This window comes from Euprymna scolopes, chromosome 24, assembly GCF_053919585.1.
Source record: "Euprymna scolopes isolate OS-2025 chromosome 24, ASM5391958v1, whole genome shotgun sequence".
Taxonomy (NCBI): domain Eukaryota; kingdom Metazoa; phylum Mollusca; class Cephalopoda; order Sepiida; family Sepiolidae; genus Euprymna; species Euprymna scolopes.
Genome location: NC_136505.1, coordinates 86,896,250 through 86,918,749, shown reverse-complemented (window position 1 = coordinate 86,918,749; position 22,500 = coordinate 86,896,250). Strand labels below are relative to the sequence as shown.

General features: G+C 34.0%; 1 protein-coding gene across 2 annotated transcripts in view; it reads right to left on the bottom strand.

Annotated features, from left to right (window-relative positions):
• LOC145246818 (uncharacterized) overlaps nt 1-22,500 on the bottom strand; it is a 583,451-nt gene that overhangs the window by 142,564 nt on the left and 418,387 nt on the right. For both annotated transcript variants that reach the window (XM_080108645.1, XM_080108646.1), the window contains exon 11: nt 1,921-2,043. In XM_080108645.1, coding sequence (XP_079964771.1) covers nt 1,921-2,043 — 123 coding nt within the window. The remainder of the gene's footprint in view (nt 1-1,920; nt 2,044-22,500) is intronic.

Sequence of the window (22,500 nt, the reverse complement as noted above, 5' to 3'; positions counted from 1 at the left end):
TAATTTCTTACTATAGATAGCTTTTGGATTGGTTATAGCGACTCTCTCTCTCTCTGTTTCCAACACCATTCATAGTGTTGAAAAGAACCAATAGCTTAAATTACCCCAACAAATGTACAGATGCTGGCGAGTCAACACTTTGAAGATACCTTCAATAAGCATTACTGCTAAACCACGCACACGATTGCAACAAAACGATGGACTCTTGGGCGAAGTTTGGTTTTCAAGCACACGAGGAAGCTCACTGGAATACGCACATGAATAGATGAGATTTTCATTAAGCTGTTAAAGAGAACTAGATTTTGGAAGTAACCGGAAGTCTTGAATTGGATTCCATATTTACCATCCAAAGATTGCTGTAAAAATACTTAGATGTTATTGTGTGGAAATAAGGTTGTTAATATAACGTGGCCAGAATACAATCGCGAGATTAATCTGTCAGAGCGCATCAAGCATTGGGCAACAGATGCAGGACGTAACTGATGGAACAAAAAAATCCGCATGTACATTAAAAGAGATGGTTAATGGAATTATTGGAATATTAGCAGAAAACTTCACGTTGCTCGGCCGTATATTAGGCTTCAATATGCTATTTTAATTCCTACAAATTACGTATTTATTATTATAGTGACAATTCTCTATCGATTATTATATTAAATCTAACATATAGTAGTTAGATCAAAAGTAATATATATACATATATGATTTGGATGTCATTAGTTAGAATCGAAACTAAAAAATACAACTCTCCACCTTTATTCATTAGTCTCTGAGCCACGTCTAATATATATATATATATATATATATATATATATATATATATATATATATATATATATATATATATATATATATATATATATATATATATATATATATATATATATATATATATATATATATATATATATATATATATATATATATATATATATATATATATATATATATATATGTATATATATATATATATATATATATTTATTCCTGTCACCCCTTTTATGAAGATGGAATTGCCCGATGGTCAAAGACAAGCTTTAAGCAAGCATACACATTTATATAAATGTTAATTCAACCGTATTTCACGTTGGTCGTGTGGTTTGTTCCTTCCTAACGGAGTTAGAGATTGCTCTGTGGCCGGGTTGAATCTCCCGACCGGTTGTAATCGTAACTCCCTGCACTCATGATTCCCGAAAAGGTGAAACACTAGTGTCTGTAGGTATGAAAAAATAATTATATATATATATATATATATATATATATATATATATATATACAATTCATAATTTAAATATTTTACGTGCATAAAAGTAAGTTATCTATTGACATGACATGTTTCGAAGTTTCACTCCTCGTCAGCATAGCTCATCTTGATAACTTAATTTATGCGCGTAAAAATATTTAAGTAAATATTTAAATAATGAATTAATTACAAATAATACATCTCAAAAATGTGGGTCGACTAGAATATAAACAAAGGGCAGATAACCTCTACCTTCAAAACACCCCGGCAGTGAACAAAGATACCTCAGAATCGCTTATAAAAAAATAAATCAACAATCTTTATATATATATATATATATATATATATATATATATATATATATATATATATATATATATATGTGTGTGTGTGTGTGTGTGTATATATATATATATATATATGTGTGTGTATATATATATATATATATATATATATGTGTGTGTATATATATATATATATATATATATATATATGTGTGTGTATATATATATATATATATATATATATATATATATATATATATATATATATATATATATTCACCTGTCATCTAATTTTTTAAAACATGGAATCGCTCGATCATTGGAGAAAAGATTGAAGCAAGCCATGGCGCTTCACAGAGTTCTATCTAATATATAAACATTCTCCAGACTTACCTTCGCATCCGCATCCATCTTTCATCAATCGGAATCCAGCTCTGCATCCACATGTGTACGAACCTGGGTTGTTGTAACAAGATTGTGCACAACACAATTCGCCGTCGTTACATTCATCGATATCTGGAAAACAAGACGAAACGAAAAGAGTTATTTTTAAAAATAAAGTAAACATTAACAACAATATTTAGCCAGAATGCTTTTTGATTAGCATTCGAATCGTTCAATTCATTGTCCATTCCTTGTCTTTGGCAAAGATCGTTATAATTGCAAAATTTTCATCTTTTATTTGTTTCCCTGGAATTTGAGTGGCAGAAAGCTTTACCGGTATTCTAATATTCTCTACCCTGTTCCGGTGAATGTCGCAATGATACTCCCAGCCGTCAATCTCAAACTAGCCTCTCTTTTCTTTGGATTCATTTTAATATGTTTTATCTATATTTCTAATTATGTTTACGTTATATTATTCTATTTCAAATTACCAGTGTCACGTAGTAATTGGATTGGTTTCCGCACTCGATGATGTTTCTTAATATGTTCACTGTTTAGTTCTCATATAATTGTCCGTTACGTCTTTCTCATAAATTTGTCCGTAACGCCATTATCATGTACCAGTCATGCCATTCCCATAAAAGTGTCTGTTACGTCAGTCTCATAAAAGCGTTCGTTACATCATTTTCACACATACGTTCGTGACGTCATTCTCACAAATACTTATTTTTATTCTCATGTTCGTTATGTTATGTTCTTACAAAATAGTTCGTTATTTTAATTCTTAAAAATTCTTAAAAAATAGTTCGTTATTTTATTCTTAAAAAATAGTTCGTTATTTTCTTCTTAAAAATAGTTCGTTATTTTAATCTTAAAGAATAGTTCGTAATTTCATTCTTAAAAAAATAGTTCGTTATTTTATTCTTAAAAATAGTTCGTTATTTTATTCTTAAAAAATAGTTCGTTATTTTATTCTTAAAAATAGTTCGTTATTTCATTCTTAAAAATAGTTCGTTATTTTATTCTTAAAAAAATAGTTTGTTATTTCATTCCTAAAAAATAGTTCGTTATTTCATTCTTAAAACATAGTTCGTTATTTCATTCTTAAAACATAATTTGTTATTTTATTCTTAAAAATAGTTCGTTATTTCATTCTTAAAAAATAGTTCGTTATTTCATTCTTAAAAAATAGTTCGTTATTTTATTCTTAAAAATAGTTCGTTATTTCATTCCTAAAAATAGTTCGTTATTTCATTCTTAAAAAATAATTCGTTATTTCATTCTTAAAATATTGTTATTTTATTCTTATAAAATAGTTCGTTATTTTATTTGCTTAAAATAGTTTATCATATTATTCTCATGAAAATTTGATAACATTATTTTATATATATAACTAATTATTCAACTGTATTAATTACATTTCAATATACACCTATCATTCTCAAAACGATTTAATTTATGAAGAGCCCCATATAATGTAGAAAAACCCATATTATTACATACGGATCTACTTCTATTAATCTGCATTCAAACAAATTACTAGACGTGAATCGGTTCATACCCTGAGAAGAACATCACTTACCACATTCCAAAGAATAAACCTTTAAAATCTGTCCCCAGGTCCTTTATAAAGAGGTTACAATGCCAGATAGGTAAGCCATTAATTAACCTATAGTGTGACATAACCCTTTATGAAGTTCTGCTCGACTCTCTGTCAGCCTTCTTGAATAATGGCTTTTACCGATAGAAGCCATCCGCCAATTGTCAGTTTGTCTTTCTTTATGCTGAGTCATGTTCGAAACTTGAGCCTCTTGAGACATAAAATATGAAACTCGTAGGAAAATGGTGTTTAACAAAGAAAGAAACCAAACAAGCAAAAGAAACTCGTTAATTACTTGTCAGCGGGACAAGTGTTAGATGTTGAAGGGAAGACTTGCGACTTTGACGTCATGCTATAATGAAAATTAGATCGACCGAAATCGAGGGTGACCTGAAGGCTCCTTTGCATTGACTAATATATCGAGATGTAGGGGAGAGCACCACTCCTTTATCTGAATTGTTCTACTTAACCTTGATCCCAACGAGGCACTAAGTACTATTTTTGGAATCTTTGGTATGAGGATTGAAACCGGGTCTAGTTCAGTAACAAGCACTCTAAAAATTATGCTAAATAGGCTGTAATGATGTAGGGGAGAAAGACGCCTTTTTTCTCAGTTGCTTCGCTTACCTTCGATCTTCATCTTATAATGGTGCGTGTTTAACAATTAGGGCATCAACTTTAGTATGAGTCAAGCGAGAATTGAACCCGCAATACGAGTCAAGCTCCATTCTTCGTTCCATCACTTCAGTATTATCTCCCTATACCTGTTTTACAAGTACTTTAATGACGTGTGCTCTGATGAACTCACAATACTTGTGTATCCTCGACGCACATACTCCTAAGTAACCGAACAAGTAGCAAAATCACACCTCTTCACTGTCGAGGTCCCTAGATGCCCGAAAGCCTTATACTCTAATAGTTTATTTCTTTAAATTGCTAGACTTTGGAATTTCTTCCCTGTTTTCTGTAATGTAATAGTCTGCAGAAGTTTAAATGTGATGTGATCAGACATCTTGCTGCTCAGCTCTCCGCAGTATCATTACATTATTTGACACAATCAATCCCAAATAGTAGGCCGTTTCGTTCCAAGTAGTGATGTGCCTTGTTTGGGATTAAAAGAAGTAAAACAAGTAAACTAGAAAACCTCAGCCATCTTAAGTTGTAAGGCCTACATTCGCCCGTGCAGTATTGTTACCAAATCTGTGATGCTGCAACGAACCCTAACATCTTCTTCTTACACAGGTTGCCCCAAAACATCTGATATAATAACTAACACACAGTTTGCCAAATGCATGTCACTGTCGCATCACAGCATTGTTCTATCCCTGTATCCATTTTACATGTAATTCCACAGAATGTCCTCCATTTATAGTACTGTGTTCATTCGCAACATAAATACCCCGACTTTCTTGACTAGAAGTAAAATGTTTAGTCCTCTCTTTTGATGTTAATTTCTTTCTTTTGCACAAATGTCCTCACATTCTCTTTGTAAGACTAATTTAAATTCTTCTGCTGATAGCAATGATGTACACGTGTAGGGTTATTTTCCTCCTGCCCGTTTAGATTCTTTCCCGCATTTGCATAGTCTTGCTATGTTTCCTAGCAAATGTCTCTCGATTGTACGTATTCCCAGTATTGAATTTCATGGATGTCCTTTTATTTGTTCGAGGTTGTCTTTGCTGCAATCCATTTCCTATTTGTTCGTTTTATACTGTTCCCTTTCTGACAGTGATTGCTGTGTTGTTGTTGTTGTTGTTGTTGTTGTCGTTGCTATAACATCCAGCAGTATTCATGATGCATGACAACTTCATCCGCCATATCATCATTCTACTCTAATCGCACAGATCTTGCTGATGAAATCTGTCTTCTGATTTATCTAAAATTGTTACCTTCTCTACATCTTTTACTCATAATGACCTTCATCAACCATCTTTACCTCACCTTTTCTCACTTCTCTTCCTGAATCATATTATATTTCCTCTTCTCTTCCATTGGGTTCTTCTGATCATGCTGTTGTTAATGTTGATTTTTCTGTTAAGTCTTCAATTCCTTGCATAAGAAGACGTTTAACTACAGAAGGGCTGATTGGGATGAACTTCGCAGCTTTCTATATGGCGTTCTATGAAGTTCTATCTTTGGTATGTCTCCAGATGCTGCTGCTGCTAAGGAGGTTACCATAAAGTTTTACCTTTGTCTTCAGTAACTTTAATACTCACCATTCTAACTGACCCCCCCCCCCCGCCATTCTAATAGCACATTACTTGTTGGTGAAATCTGTTTTAACTTTTCTCTGTCTCATATGACTTGTCCCAAATTGTGACCTTGCCTACACGTTTTCCCAAGAATGACCTCCACCAAACATCTTTACTCGATCTTTTTCTCATTTCTGTTCCTGAATCATATTCCATTTCCTCTTCTCCTCTATTAGTTTTTTCTGATCATGCTGTTCAGGTTGATTTTTCTGTTACGTCTTAAATTGATCGTCCCTTCCATAGAAACACGTTTAACTACAGTAAGGCTGATTGGGATGAACTTCGCAGCTTTCTATGTGACGTTCTATCGTGTCCTATTTTTGGTATGTCATCGAATGCTGTTGCTAAGGAGCTTAATGACTGGCTTCTCGTGGTAATCGACATCTTCATCCCTCATCGTCAGTTTCCAACCAAATCTCATTCTCCTCTCTAGTTTTCATTTGCATTTTTACTTCTGCTATTGCTCATCGTAATCATTACTTCAATCAATTTCGTCAGGGTGGTTCTGAGGCTTCTAGATAATCCTAGAGAAGAGCTAGCAATGTTTGCAAGAGGGCAATTTCTGAGGCTGTCTAGCTATTCTTAAAAGATTCGTGACTATCTCATCTCAAAATGTTGGCACTTGTGAATTTTAAAGAATCTCTAATAATGTTATTAATAGTCTGCTATTCTTCCTTTTTGAATAGTCTACACGTCCTTTAATCTTGCTCGTCTTCTCGCGGTGATATTGGTGCTATTCTTCCGAATTTTCCATCGAAAACTGATCAGTTTCTTTATTCTGTAATTATTACTCCAAAGATGGTTGATAGAACTCAGCCTAAGTTTCAGTTCTGATTTGATTCCTGCTGTTTTCAAAGGTTGTGCTCTTGAACTGTCTTCTACTATCATCTTGGAATTCTTCAATCTTTGTCCTGTTTTAATTCTTGTTGGATTGAGTCCTCTGTTGTCATTATCTTTGAAATGCTGATGATCGTTCTTACCCAAACAAATATCATCTTGTTAGTCTTCTTTCTGTTACTAGCAAAGGTTGTTCAGCGGAAAACGTGTTCATTTTTTGGAAAATCTTTAGTGATGTTCAGTTTTGTGGCTTTTATAGTTTTCATTCAACAGCTATTAACTATTGTAACTGAACCAATCCGTCAGTTTATAGACAATTCAGGAGAAGGTAAGTTTATTGCGTTTCACATTTCAAAGGCATTCGAGTGTGGTATCCCGATCTTTTACATAGACTTTGAGGTTATGGTATTAGTGATAAAGTTCTTGCTATTATTGGGTCTTTTCTTTCTGATTGAATCTTACAAGTAACTCTGGATTCATTTTCTTTTTCTATCAATGCAGGTGTTTCTCAAGGCGCTATTCTAAGTCAAACAGTGTCTCTATTCTATATAAATGATTTTCTAGAAAATATTATTCAGAAAATTAACATTTATGCTGATGACACCACCCTCTATCCTGGTATTGCTTCTCACCCATCGTATCACTTCATCGGATCAGTTAAAATATGCAGCTGATCAAGAAGTTGATTTGGATTCAGTTATAGATCGGGATAAGCAATGTCTTGTTTCGTTTAATACTGTTAAAACAGCTATTGTGTTTCAATCCTAGGTATGTTTCTTTGCTTCTTGAGATTCTTATGGATGGCTCTGTTCTCCAAGAGAAATCGACTTTAAAACTTCTTTTTCTTTCTCGTCAATTTTTTCTTAGAGTTCATATATTAAATCAATTGCTCTTTCTGATTCTCATAGTCGCTTCTCTCTATCGCTTTACAATCTTTTTCACACCCAACGTTATTCTCTATCCCTACAAATCTATCATTAGACCATGTATGAAATACTGTTGTCACATGGCCTGGTGAATCTCTCCTATTTGAAGGTGCTTGATAAATTGTAGAAAAGTATCTGTAATTTGATTGACACCACTTTTGTTCTTCATCGCCACCTCTCTCCCACTGATGTGATGTTGCTAGTCTCAGTCTTTTCTATAAATATTATTATTGCATGTGTTCTTTAGAATTGTCTAATCGATTCCCTGCTTTCCTTGTATTAAGTCATTTGACTCATCATATATAAGCTTCTTTATATATATATATATATATATATATATATATATATATATATATATATATATATATATACACACACACATAAGCTTCTTTATATATATATATATACATATATATATATGCACACACATATAAGCTTCTTTATATATATATATACACATATATAAGCTTCTTTATATATATATATATATATACATATATAAGCTTCTTTATATATATATATACATATATAAGCTTCTTTATATATATATACATATATAAGCTTCTTTATATATATATATATACATATATAAGCTTCTTTATATATATATATATACATATATATGCTTCTTTATATATATATATGTATATACACATATATAAGCTTCTTTATATATATACATATATAAGCTTCTTTATATATATATATATATATATATATATATATATATTTATATATATATATATATAAAGAAGCTTTGAGTAAAAATTAAAAAAATTAAAAAAAATAAAAATGCAGTTTTAATTCCGGAAAAAAAAAACTAAATTTAACCTATCGCAGACTTGGCACCTACATAATCCGACGTCTAAAAAGTTTAATTACAAAATAGGATTTAACTATATAACAATAAAAGAAAAGAAAAGAAAAAAGATTTTCTAATTTTGTTAAATAGACTGAGCACTTGCATTACCTGACATCTCAAAAGTCTACAATTATAAAAGAGAATTCAACAATATAAGGATAAAAAGAAAAACTATAACTAAACTTTTTTCAAATAGAAAAACGGGATCCTCACCTGCCTACCACATATATATATATATATATATATATATATATATATATATATATATATATATATGTGTGTGTGTGTGTGTGTATATATATATGTATATGTATATATATAAAGTCGTTTTTCTTTCATGTGTACTGATATTCATATTAATAACCCTCTTTTCTATTTATTTAAAATACAATTTTCTAATATATGGCTTATGGAATTGCATTCACTAGCAAAAGATCTAGCTAATTTGCATATTTTTTCAAACATTCATTTTAATTAATTCCCTATTAGTTTTTTTTCGGTTTTCTTATGGGATGATCATCTTTAGTTAACTACTACGTGTAATTATATTCATGCAGTTATTCTACATGATTTATACTTGCATAATATTTGCATAAAAAGTTTACAGGAAACACAAATTTTTTCCATATATATTTATGTATACGTATGTATTTTTGTTTAATCTATCTATCTATCTATCTATCTATCTATCTATCTATCTATCTATAAAAATGAACGTGTCTGTGTGTCTGTGTACATTTTCCTACGCAATAACTGTCAATTTTTAGTCTACAGACTCGAAATTTGATATACAGGGTACTGAGATTTGGGAAAATCCATGTAATCGGTTTTCGGCCAGAAATTTGGCTGTTAAGGGGTCAAAGTTCAACGATTTGACCTTTGAGAACTCCTCCAACAATTTTGGGTCTAAGCACTTGATATTTTAGATATAGGTTCCTTGGACATGGATCTAACTTAATAACTCGATTTGAGCCCAAAACAATAAAATTTAAGGGGTCATAATAGGGGTAAATGTTAAAAAAATTGACCTCGTTTTTTATTTATTTATTTTTTTTTTTGCTCAACATGCACCTCCAAACATTCGGGCAACGCCGGGCGTAAATGCTAGTATATATATATATATATATATATATATATATATATATATATATATATATATATATATATATATATAACTCATATGTGTACGTCTGTTTTACCATGTATACGCATGTGTTTTCGCGCATAAACTGATTATGGAATGATGAAAAATTGCATGTTTTGTCTAATGTTCAATTTTAGAAATAAACTACTTAAGTGTTCTCTTTATTTATATATTTATTTTAAGGATCAAATAATTTCAGCTGCCAGTAGCTTCAGCAATAGACATAGCTCAACTGACAGACCTAACTGTAGGTAGCGGAAATTTAGCCGATGATGTCTGTTCAGGGACAACAAAACCCAAACGTTTGGATTCAATTTCAAACATGCTTACGTATTGACTCACTGATCTTGAATTGAATGCCCTTAGTCAATTTAAAAAAAAAAAAATTCATAACAAAATTAAACTTCAATGACTTAAAAATATTACACATTATATATATTTATATATAGTCTTGGAAGTTTCTAAACCTTTAAAACTATATATATATATATATATATATATATATATATATATATATATATATATATATATAAGAAACTTATTTAATTCATATATTTTTTATCAGGCGTTGAAAAACTATTTAGTCAGTAAGTTATTTAATCACTTGCAATCAATATATCAACTTGTTCTCTCGACTTCACTATAGTCCTAATATGAATTTAAGGGATCATCAGTTGTTTACCATGAAACACTGTTTCGGAGATATACAAATAAAAACAATATATTAAATTATGGCTCTCCAGCAGTGTTGATCAAACACCACCTCCTTTAATTACAAGAATATATATATATATGTATACATATACACACGTACATATGTATACATATATAGATACATATACACACATACATATATACATATGCATATACGCATACATATATATATATATATACATGCATACATACCTATACACATGCATATATATACATACATATACACGCATACAGATATATGTACATACATCTATATACACATATGCATATGTGTATGTATATATATACATACATAGTATGCATATACATATATACATACATGTATATATGTATGTATATATACATGTATATATACATATATATATACATACATGTATATATACATACATGCATATATATACATACATATGATCTACATTAAAGGAACTGAAATGTAGTTTTAATAGTTCTAATATATGTTCTGTTATGATTAAACATTCATTGTCAGTAGATCATTATATATATATATATATATATATATATATATATAAATATATATATGCATGTTTGTATGTCGTAGCATCATAGGTAAGCTGTTTATCTAATAACAAACTAATCGCAGATTTTGAATCTACACTTTTTGATTCTTGTTATTCTTGATAATTAGAATCCCATTTGAATGACGTGCCTAAACGTCAGACGAATAGAGAATCAGCAGGAGCATATTCCATGCCTTGTTGTGCATTTGTCGGGCCATAATTATTAAAAGCCGAGTAAAGATATAAAAAATATATTTAAATATTATCTGCTCTTAGATCAATCATTCAATTGTAACGCTGCAACATTGCTATGTATATCTTTTGTTGGCGTTCATGGTTCTTACAAACTGTGACATTGCTTGGCTGTGAAAATTATTCTATCATATTTCACGTTCTGAAAATTCTATCATTAATTGCTTGCTAGATTAGCATGTTGGATGACAGCGTCATAGAGAGTGTAAAAATCCTACTTGTGAGACATCGGCTTGAGTTCTTCTTGGTGGGATGCCCACACCCTTTTTGTTTGTAACGAAGTAAGTCCATTCCATAGATTTCGCCGCGGTTTGCTTGATGTTAATTAGTTAATAGATTTTCTTGTGTCTTATGTGGTTGCTCAAGTGGCAGAGTACTCGCCTCGCATGCAAGAAATTCGGGATTTGAATCCCAAGTTCGGCGTCTCTAACATGAACCCAAATGAGAGCGAAACTCTAGTCTTGAACTTCCGGTTTGTTGGCTTTCATAGTTCTTGTGAGCTGCGACATTGCTTGGCTGTGGAAATTATATATATATATATATATATATATATATATATATGAATATATATATGTATATATATATGTATATATATATATATGTATATATATATGTATATATATATGTATATATATATATATATATATGTATATATATATATATATATATGTATATATATATATATATATATATATGTATATATATATATATATATATATATATATATATGTATATATATATATATATATATATGTATATATATATATATATATATATATATATATATATATATAAAATCCAAGATGGCTACTTAAGTAAATACACGATGCTGAATCTTTTACGGAATTTGTTTTTTTGACATTATGTTGTCATATTTCTTTCCAAGCCCCCCCCCCCAATTCTATTTTCTGAGGAGTATACGCACGAAAATATTCGATACTGACATAATGATAATTGATTGTTTTTGGGTAACGAAACAGAACTTTAAATAATGTACCGAAGATTTGACATCCTGAAAGAACTGTTTGGTAAGAAAATAAATATTTAGAACTTGGAATTTTATTATGCTGCTGTTCTTTATATATATATATATATATATATATATATATATATATATATATATATATATATATATATATATATATATATACACTAACAGGTTACCCGGCGTTGCCCATTCGTAAGATACGCTTAAATCTGATATTTTAATTCATACAGATTACTTATCTATTATTATAGAGCCAATTCTCTATCTTTTATTATATTGAACCTAATATGATGTAGTAATATCAAAAGTTTTAAAAAAAATGTGACTTGGATGCCATCAGCTAGAATCGAAACCAAGACATACAAATCTCCAGCCTTATTCCTTGGGCACTGAGCCGCACCCATATGCATATAGTTAAAAAATAACGTTGTTTAACCTATGAATATAGATTTGTACACGTCAAAAAGTTTTTGTCGACTACTTTTGCCAAGATCAACTGTTTTTTAAAAATTTTGATCCCTTAGCAACTATTTTTGCCAGTTATAACCAAATAGAAAGTGTGCTTTCATTTAAATGCCCTATATATCAAATTTAAACGCTGTAGCTCAAATATTCAGAGAGGAGTTTCGTAGAGATTTTTCGCACGCACACCGACAAGGTTACTCATATATATATATTATATTTTCGTGTGCTGGAACGTTTTCATCTGATATCTTACGCAATTATGCAGAATGTAGAAACTATGAATAAATAAAATTCAACGTAATAGTGAAACGGAACAAATCACTCAATAAGAAATCATAAAAAATGAATAAGTAATTAATTAACGCTTATTTGTAAAAGAAATATGCAAATTAGTTAACCTTCATGTAGTTGCTCGCATGCGTATAGCCGTATATTAAGTTTGTTTTAATCATTTTAAAATAGTAATCAAAGTGTAATATCTGTTCCGACAGATACTGCAAGCTATGACTAGCTATGACTAGCAAAGACCAGATGTGGGGGCAACCCCACATACCTGACCTTTAACCAGCTCCCATTTCCCACCTCTCGGGAGCTGGTCCACTTTTTCCCTTCCCCCTCCCTTCACTCCTCACATTAAAAATCGGCCTTGTGCCTAATTTGCTCGGTGGGGGAGCAAATAAACACCATCTGTTCCGACAGATACTGCAAGCTATGACTAGCTATGACTAGCAAAGACCAGATGTGGGGGCAACCCCACATGCCTGACCATTAACCAGCTCCCATTTACCACCTCTCGGGAGCTGGTCCCCTTTTTCCCTTCCCCCTCCCTTCACTCCTCACATTAAAAATCGGCCTTGTGCCTAATTTGCTCGGTGGGGGAGCAAATAAACACCATCTGTTCCGACAGATACTGCAAGCTATGACTAGCTATGACTAGCAAAGACCAGATGTGGGGGCAACCCCACATGCCTGACCTTTAACCAGCTCCCATTTCCCACCTCTCGGGAGCTGGTCCCCTTTTTCCCTTACCCCTCCCTTCACTCCTCACATTAAAAATTGGCCTTGTGCCTAATTTGCTTGGTGGGGGAGCAAATAAATACCATCTGTTCCGACAGATACTGCAAGCTATGACTAGCTATGACTAGCAAAGACCAGATGTGGGGGCAACCCCACATACCTGACCTTTAACCAGCACCCATTTCCCACCTCTCGGGAGCTGGTCCCCTTTTTTCCCTTCCCCCTCCCTTCACTCCTCACATTAAAAATTGGCCTTGTGCCTAATTTGCTCGGTGGGGGAGCAAATAAATACCATCTGTTCCGGCAGATGCTGCACTTAAGATAATTTGTACCAGTCAATGGAGGGGAAACCCTCTATACTGGGACAATTATTATTTTTGGTAACCAGAGTGCCCCCTTTTTGCCTACTTTTAGGGGAGCTGGTTTTTACCTCACATTAAAAACGGCCTTGTGCCTAATTTGCTCAGTTGGGGAGCAAATAAACACCATCTGTTCCGACAGATACTGCAAGCTATGACTAGCTATGACTAGCAAAGACCAGATGTGGGGGCAACCCCACATGCCTGACCTTTAACCAGCTCCCATTTCCCACCTCTCGGGAGCTGGTCCCCTTTTTCCCTTACCCCTCCCTTCACTCCTCACATTAAAAATTGGCCTTGTGCCTAATTTGCTTGGTGGGGGAGCAAATAAATACCATCTGTTCCGACAGATACTGCAAGCTATGACTAGCTATGACTAGCAAAGACCAGATGTGGGGGCAACCCCACATACCTGACCTTTAACCAGCTCCCATTTCCCACCTCTCGGGAGCTGGTCCCCTTTTTTCCCTTCCCCCTCCCTTCACTCCTCACATTAAAAATTGGCCTTGTGCCTAATTTGCTCGGTGGGGGAGCAAATAAATACCATCTGTTCCGGCAGATGCTGCACTTAAGATAATTTGTACCAGTCAATGGAGGGGAAACCCTCTATACTGGGACAATTATTATTTTTGGTAACCAGAGTGCCCCCTTTTTGCCTACTTTTAGGGGAGCTGGTTTTTACCTCACATTAAAAACGGCCTTGTGCCTAATTTGCTCAGTTGGGGAGCAAATAAATACCATCTGTTCCGACAGATACTGCAAGCTATGACTAGCTATGACTAGCAAAGACCAGATGTGGGGGCAACCCCACATGCCTGACCTTTAACCAGCTCCCATTTCCCACCTCTCGGGAGCTGGTCCCCTTTTTCCCTTACCCCTCCCTTCACTCCTCACATTAAAAATTGGCCTTGTGCCTAATTTGCTTGGTGGGGGAGCAAATAAATACCATCTGTTCCGACAGATACTGCAAGCTATGACTAGCTATGACTAGCAAAGACCAGATGTGGGGGCAACCCCACATACCTGACCTTTAACCAGCTCCCATTTCCCACCTCTCGGGAGCTGGTCCCCTTTTTTCCCTTCCCCCTCCCTTCACTCCTCACATTAAAAATTGGCCTTGTGCCTAATTTGCTCGGTGGGGGAGCAAATAAATACCATCTGTTCCGGCAGATGCTGCACTTAAGATAATTTGTACCAGTCAATGGAGGGGAAACCCTCTATACTGGGACAATTATTATTTTTGGTAACCAGAGTGCCCCCTTTTTGCCTACTTTTAGGGGAGCTGGTTTTTACCTCACATTAAAAACGGCCTTGTGCCTAATTTGCTCAGTGGGGGAGCAAATAAATACCATCTGTTCCGACAGATGCTGCACTTAAGATTATTTGTACCAGTCAATGGAGGGGAAACCCTCTATACTGGGACAATTATTATTTTTGGTAACCAGAGTGCCCCCTTTTTGCCTACTTTTAGGGGAGCTGGTTTTTACCTCACATTAAAAACGGCCTTGTGCCTAATTTGCTCAGTGGGGGAGCAAATAAATACCATCTGTTCCGACAGATACTGCAAGCTATGACTAGCTATGACTAGCAAAGACCAGATGTGGGGGCAACCCCACATGCCTGACCTTTAACCAGCTCCCATTTCCCACCTCTCGGGAGCTGGTCCCCTTTTTCCTTACCCCTCCCTTCACTCCTCACATTAAAAATTGGCCTTGTGCCTAATTTGCTTGGTGGGGGAGCAAATAAATACCATCTGTTCCGACAGATACTGCAAGCTATGACTAGCTATGACTAGCAAAGACCAGATGTGGGGGCAACCCCACATACCTGACCTTTAACCAGCTCCCATTTCCCACCTCTCGGGAGCTGGTCCCCTTTTTTCCCTTCCCCCTCCCTTCACTCCTCACATTAAAAATTGGCCTTGTGCCTAATTTGCTCGGTGGGGGAGCAAATAAATACCATCTGTTCCGGCAGATGCTGCACTTAAGATAATTTGTACCAGTCAATGGAGGGGAAACCCTCTATACTGGGACAATTATTATTTTTGGTAACCAGAGTGCCCCCTTTTTGCCTACTTTTAGGGGAGCTGGTTTTTACCTCACATTAAAAACGGCCTTGTGCCTAATTTGCTCAGTGGGGGAGCAAATAAATACCATCTGTTCCGACAGATGCTGCACTTAAGATTATTTGTACCAGTCAATGGAGGGGAAACCCTCTATACTGGGACAATTATTATTTTTGGTAACCAGAGTGCCCCCTTTTTGCCTACTTTTAGGGGAGCTGGTTTTTACCTCACATTAAAAACGGCCTTGTGCCTAATTTGCTCAGTGGGGGAGCAAATAAATACCATCTGTTCCGACAGATACTGCAAGCTATGACTAGCTATGACTAGCAAAGACCAGATGTGGGGGCAACCCCACATGCCTGACCTTTAACCAGCTCCCATTTCCCACCTCTCGGGAGCTGGTCCCCTTTTCCCTTCCCCCTCCCTTCACTCCTCACATTAAAAATTGGCCTTGTGCCTAATTTGCTCGGTGGGGGAGCAAATAAATACCATCTGTTCCGACAGATACTGCAAGCTATGACTAGCTATGACTAGCAAAGACCAGATGTGGGGGCAACCCCACATGCCTGACCTTTAACCAGCTCCCATTTCCCACCTCTCGGGAGCTGGTCCCCTTTTTCCCTTCCCCCTCCCTTCACTCCTCACATTAAAAATTGGCCTTGTGCCTAATTTGCTCGGTGGGGGAGCAAATAAATACCATCTGTTCCGACAGATACTGCAAGCTATGACTAGCTATGACTAGCAAAGACCAGATGTGGGGGCAACCCCACATGCCTGACCTTTAACCAGCTCCCATTTCCCACCTCTCGGGAGCTGGTCCCCTTTTTCCCTTCCCCCTCCCTTCACTCCTCACATTAAAAATTGGCCTTGTGCCTAATTTGCTCGGTGGGGGAGCAAATAAATACCATCTGTTCCGACAGGTACTGCAAGCTATGACTAGCTATGACTAGCAAAGACCAGATGTGGGGGCAACCCCACATGCCTGACCTTTAACCAGCTCCCATTTCCCACCTCTCGGGAGCTGGTCCCCTTTTTCCCTTCCCCCTCCCTTCACTCCTCACATTAAAAATCGGCCTTGTGCCTAATTTGCTCGGTGGGGGAGCAAATAAATACCATCTGTTCCGGCAGATACTGCAAGCTATGACTAGCAAAGATCAGATGTGGGGGCAACCCCACATGCCTGACCTTTAACCAGCTCCCATTTCCCACCTCTCGGGAGCTGGTCCCCTTTTTCCCTTCCCCCTCCCTTCACTCCTCACATTAAAAATCGGCCTTGTGCCTAATTTGCTCGGTGGGGGAGCAAATAAACACCATCTGTTCCAACGCTTCACGACCTTGTGTCACATTTTGATTTTGTGATGAAGTAAATAAATACTAATAGGAAACGTAGGCTTTTAATATCAATGTCAGAAAGAGAAAAAACTCAACCCTCTAGGTATATTGATAGATATAGAAGAATAATATAAATTAATTTACATTGGAAAGAGACGTTATTTATTAATACACTTCTGACGACTGGAAACCCAGCGAAACTGCAGCAAAGTTAACTCGCATTAATAATAATATTTATTAGTGTTATAAAACTATGTCTCAAAGAAGATAGAATATAGACCTCTTCTCATGGTTCGGATCTATTTCGATTTTGACTAACCAATTTTCTTATTTTAACATGAAAACGCGATTCATTCATTCGATCTACAATAGTGAACACGTGGCGCGAATAACACGTCACTAATTTTCTGTTCACATTTCCCCGCCTTTCTGAAAGAAATAAAGAAAACAAACAACTTCGTTTAATATCAAACATAATTTGAACCAACGTTTCGTTTACACTGGCTGTATACACAGTAGACGCGCCCCGTTCACGGCCAGCCACCAATGTGTACTCAGCAGCTTTAAGCACGTGATACTATATATTCTTAAATTCACAATTCTTAATGAGAGAAAGTAGCTTAATAAACGAGACATTTTAGGAATAAGTATCCGAGAAATTTTAGTACTTACATAATCAATTCCAAGTTTTTCAGGAGATTTCTGAAACTTGCGAATGTTATCGAACTTCACCAAACAAACTGATTTTGTTTTTGCGATCATGTTATTTAAGGAAATTATTAATTTTTATCTCCTGTTTAAAAGTGTACACTGTAATGTTGTTTCGATACAGTACGAACCAAAGTGCTTAAAAAACAAAAAACAAACTTAAACACAATTTAAATGTAACACTTTTAACACTAAACTTGTTTAAAGTCATACGCATTTATATTTATTTTCACATGCGGAGAGCAGTCCCTGCTAGGTGATTTAGTCACACGCCGGCCAATCAGCTGTCAGGTCGCATTCATTTCATCCATCCTCTTAAAAACTACTTCCTGCAAGCTACGACTAAAACGTTTACCTATATCGAATTGTATTTTCCTATTCTCAAACATTTTTTTCGGAACTTAAAAAAGCTATCAATAATACTGCTGGGTGCTTATTTTCTAACTCGCAGTAGCAAGGTATGGCACAAGGCTAGAAGGTGAGAAAAACTCACCCCGGTAAGGTACAAAATAGCCAAGAATGTACATGTCGGCATACTTTAGGCGAATGACAATAAACCACAACCCCTTCGAAGCAAAAGGGGGTAATACCTGGAAGGAGGCATCACCTAGATAGTAGTCAGACCATATCATTTGCAATAGGAAAGGTCTTGTGCTATCGGGTCACTTATTACCAGAAAATGGCAGCACTTCAATTAATTAACCATTTTTTATAATCTTGAAAAAAATATTGTATAATAATTTTTCAATTTCTATCAAGTCTTAGAACTATTTTTCTTCAATATAAAAATAATAAAACGAAATATTATTGCCATTTTGAGTGCTTGTTAAGCAATAGTCGATAAATCAATTAAAAAAAAAAAATTTCATTTTATGTAAAAACAATATTACGTACTACGCCTGTCGAAAATAGTAATATATCCAAAAATTACCAAAATTCATGGAGTAGAACAACTGCTATTGTTTTTATTTTAAAAAAAAAATGTCTATCGCTATAGATAAGAAATATTGCAGCCATGACACAAATAATCTAAAATATTCTTTTCGGAGTTATGTCCCCTGTATCCAGCCTCCTACTGCCTTAAAAAAAAAAAAAAAAAAAAAAAAGAAAACAGAAAAAGGCGATTTTACCGAATTTTCTACATACATAAATTTCTGCTCGATGATTTTTCGTAATTTTTGGATGTATTATTGGCGGAGTTGTACAACCATCACCCCCCTGCGTAATTTCTATACTGATAGGTTTTTTGAAATTTTTTCACTGGATTATTATTGATTGGACACTAATTAACCAGATTATGAAAAAAAAAAAAAAAAAAAAAATTGAAAAAAAAAAAAAATCATTATTTCGACATTTGAAAGGGGTGCTCACTTTTTAGTTACAATGTTCTGGTAAATCAGTCACCCATTTTGTAACCAATAAAAACGCGGGTATATCAAAACCATAGATATAAAAATGACAAGCCTACCGCATTTGTAAATTAGAAATATTTTTGTTTCTCAAAGAAAAAAAAAAGATAGAATGAACATGACTTTTTATTGTTTTTTTTTTATGAAAATAAAGTTTCGAGTTTTTAAATTTTTTTAAAAACTTATTTAGTTTTCGGGTTTTTTATTACTGTACACATAGATTCGAAAAAGCTGTCAAAAACAAATATATAACAAATGTTATCAAAAGCAATATAAGTTACTTTTTTTTTTACCTAACTGGATATGTTTTTAGTGTTTTTATTTAATGTAGCATGTTTGTTTTTTATTTTTTTATTTTTTTAAAGTATTATAAATTTCACTAACATGCTGGAGAAATGTTTCATAATTTTCCGTCCCGTTGTCAATTTTCATATCGTACGGCGTACATTGCTTCGTCAACATGGGATCAATTCATATCTCCCGAAGACACTTCGTATTTAGAGAGAGAAAATAATGGGTGATCGATTTACCAGAACGTTGTAACTAAAAAGTGAGCACCCCTTTCAAATGTCGAAATGATTTTTTTCAATTTTTTTTCATAATCTGGTTAATTAGTGTCCAATCAATAATAATCCAGTGAAAAAATTTCAAAAAACCTATCAGTATAGAAATTACGCATTGGGGTGCTGGTTGTACAACTCCACCGTCCACCGTATTACTATTTTCGGCATGACCATTAAAGAACATAATATTGTTTTTGGTTAAAACAACATATTAAAAAAAAAATGATCTGTCGACTATATCTTCTTAACAAACATCGCCATTTTTTTTTAGCATGGAATTTATGTTTATCGAAAGATCGGTTGTTTACCTTGAACCGTACATCGTTTATTTTGTTTTTTTTTTTGTTTCCCCTCACTGAACTCACATGTTTTGGATAATTATGCAATTTTTAGTAAACAATAGGACTATTTTTTTAAAATTTAGTATATAAAAACTTTAACTTGTCTTTTAAATAGTCCCAGAAAACTGATATTTACGCTTCAAGCAAGTTTTATAATTAATTTATTCAAATTTAGCTTAATTTGTGTGACTTTTAGCCGTCGTGATAACATTTTTCATTATATTTTTTTCACGTGTAAAAATACATCTTTTTTTCTGTTAAAGGTTGGCTTTTATCTTTTAAAGACACACACACACACACACACACACACACACACACACACACACACACACACACACATACACAAAATAAATTGGAAATTATTAATAAAATAAACAAATGATAACAAGCAGCTGCTTATAACCATCACTCCGATAAGTTACCAACATTTTTGCACGCACCGACAAAATGACAGCAAACCTCGATAAATTAATAAATAAAAAAAGAAAACAAAAAACAAAAACAATCAGGAACTTCTGAATACAAAGTTATGTGTGACTGTAAATGCAACGCTTTCGCTGAGTATACAGTAGGAGTCGCTGTTAACTCGGTTGGTCGTATAATTATTATAGATTAGCAATCGTTGTTTGAGCAGTGGTTACTCTATGATTGGTTTGTATATGAATTTGTTTTGTAGCCATATAATATTTCATACACAAATAGTCAAACGGTAAATTCTATTTCAGGTATTGTCACATCGAATCGGAGTTGATTCAGGAGTAATAGCAACTAAGAAATGAAACCACACTACCCAAAGCTCCCAGACTGGGACGTCACTATTCGACGCAGTGACGCAGTCGCACTGTATGGTCATGTGTCACAGAGATTTCAGTATTTGTATCAGATGGAAATGTATTTCGGTCGGTAAATTTGTAGTTTTTCATTCAAAATGGCATTAAAATGTGACGCCATTTATCGTCTGCTATTTTTACGCGATATCTCGAAAAACGTGTCCCTTATTTTACAAAAAAACAACATACTACTAAAAAATATATATATTCTTGGTTTTTACAGTTTTCTTGTGAAAATTAAACTGGTGAGTTCTTTAATAAATGCACCCGAAATATAATGATAAATAACGCTTTAAAATAGCGGTGCTTATTAAGATAGAGTCGACAGTTCGATTTTTTAAAAAAAGTCGTTTTAAGCAGAAACAATATTACGTATGCGAAAATAGTAATATATTCAAAAATTACGAAAATTCATCGAGTAGAATGTTATTTATAGTTAAAATAATTTTTTATGGAAAATTAGGTAAAATTGCATTTTTCTTGGATGTTATAAAGTAGACTATGAAAAGTTCACACAGGGGACATAACTCGAAATGCAACATTTAGATTACACCGTATTTCCTTCTGACATTTGTAGCCTATAGCGGTAAACTTTTTTAAAACTAAAAACACAATATAGTCGCTCTACTCGATGAATTTTCGTAATTTTTTGATATATTACTATTTTCGACATGCTAATTAAGTACCTAATATTGTTTTTGCTTAAAACGACATATTTAAAAAATCGATCTGTCGACCCTATCTTAACAAACACCAAAATAGCAGACGGTACGAATTATCCCCTCCTTTTGGAGATGAGATTGTTTTCGCCAGTTGCGAGTTGCCTACCGAAAGATGCCGATGGATTCAATCACGCTAAATTTGGCACCAATCCAAAGTGTCCCTTATTTGGAGGAGCAAAAACTCTTCACTATAAATTGAACGTACGCCATACTGTAGTAAAAGAAAAGTAATAATTACTCTTGCTGGTCTCTATTTACTTGCATCCACACGAGAGCAGAGTGAGGAGGCACAAGATCGGTTTTTAATGTGCGGTAAATTCAGATCTCCCAAAAGTGGCACTTTGGATTGGGACGAAAATAAAAATTGCCTCACTTTAGAAGGATTTCTCCTTCACTGCCCGAAGACACGACTTGTAGTTTTTAGAACTGATACTACACTTGGCATGTGTGCATTTCAGATATTTTTGACATTTTTGTTTTCATTTATGAAGAACTCCTTTCAGAACAGGGGAGACAAATAAAACAACCCTTAATCGAAAATGTTCAAGTTTCGCGTAACTTTTAGATAAAAACAAAACAAAAAGCAATACAAAAAACAAAATATTAAAATATTAATTATCTGAACATTTATTGAATTTAAATAAAATTAAGAATTTTCTCTACACAGATAGGTCTCGGAGGAGTT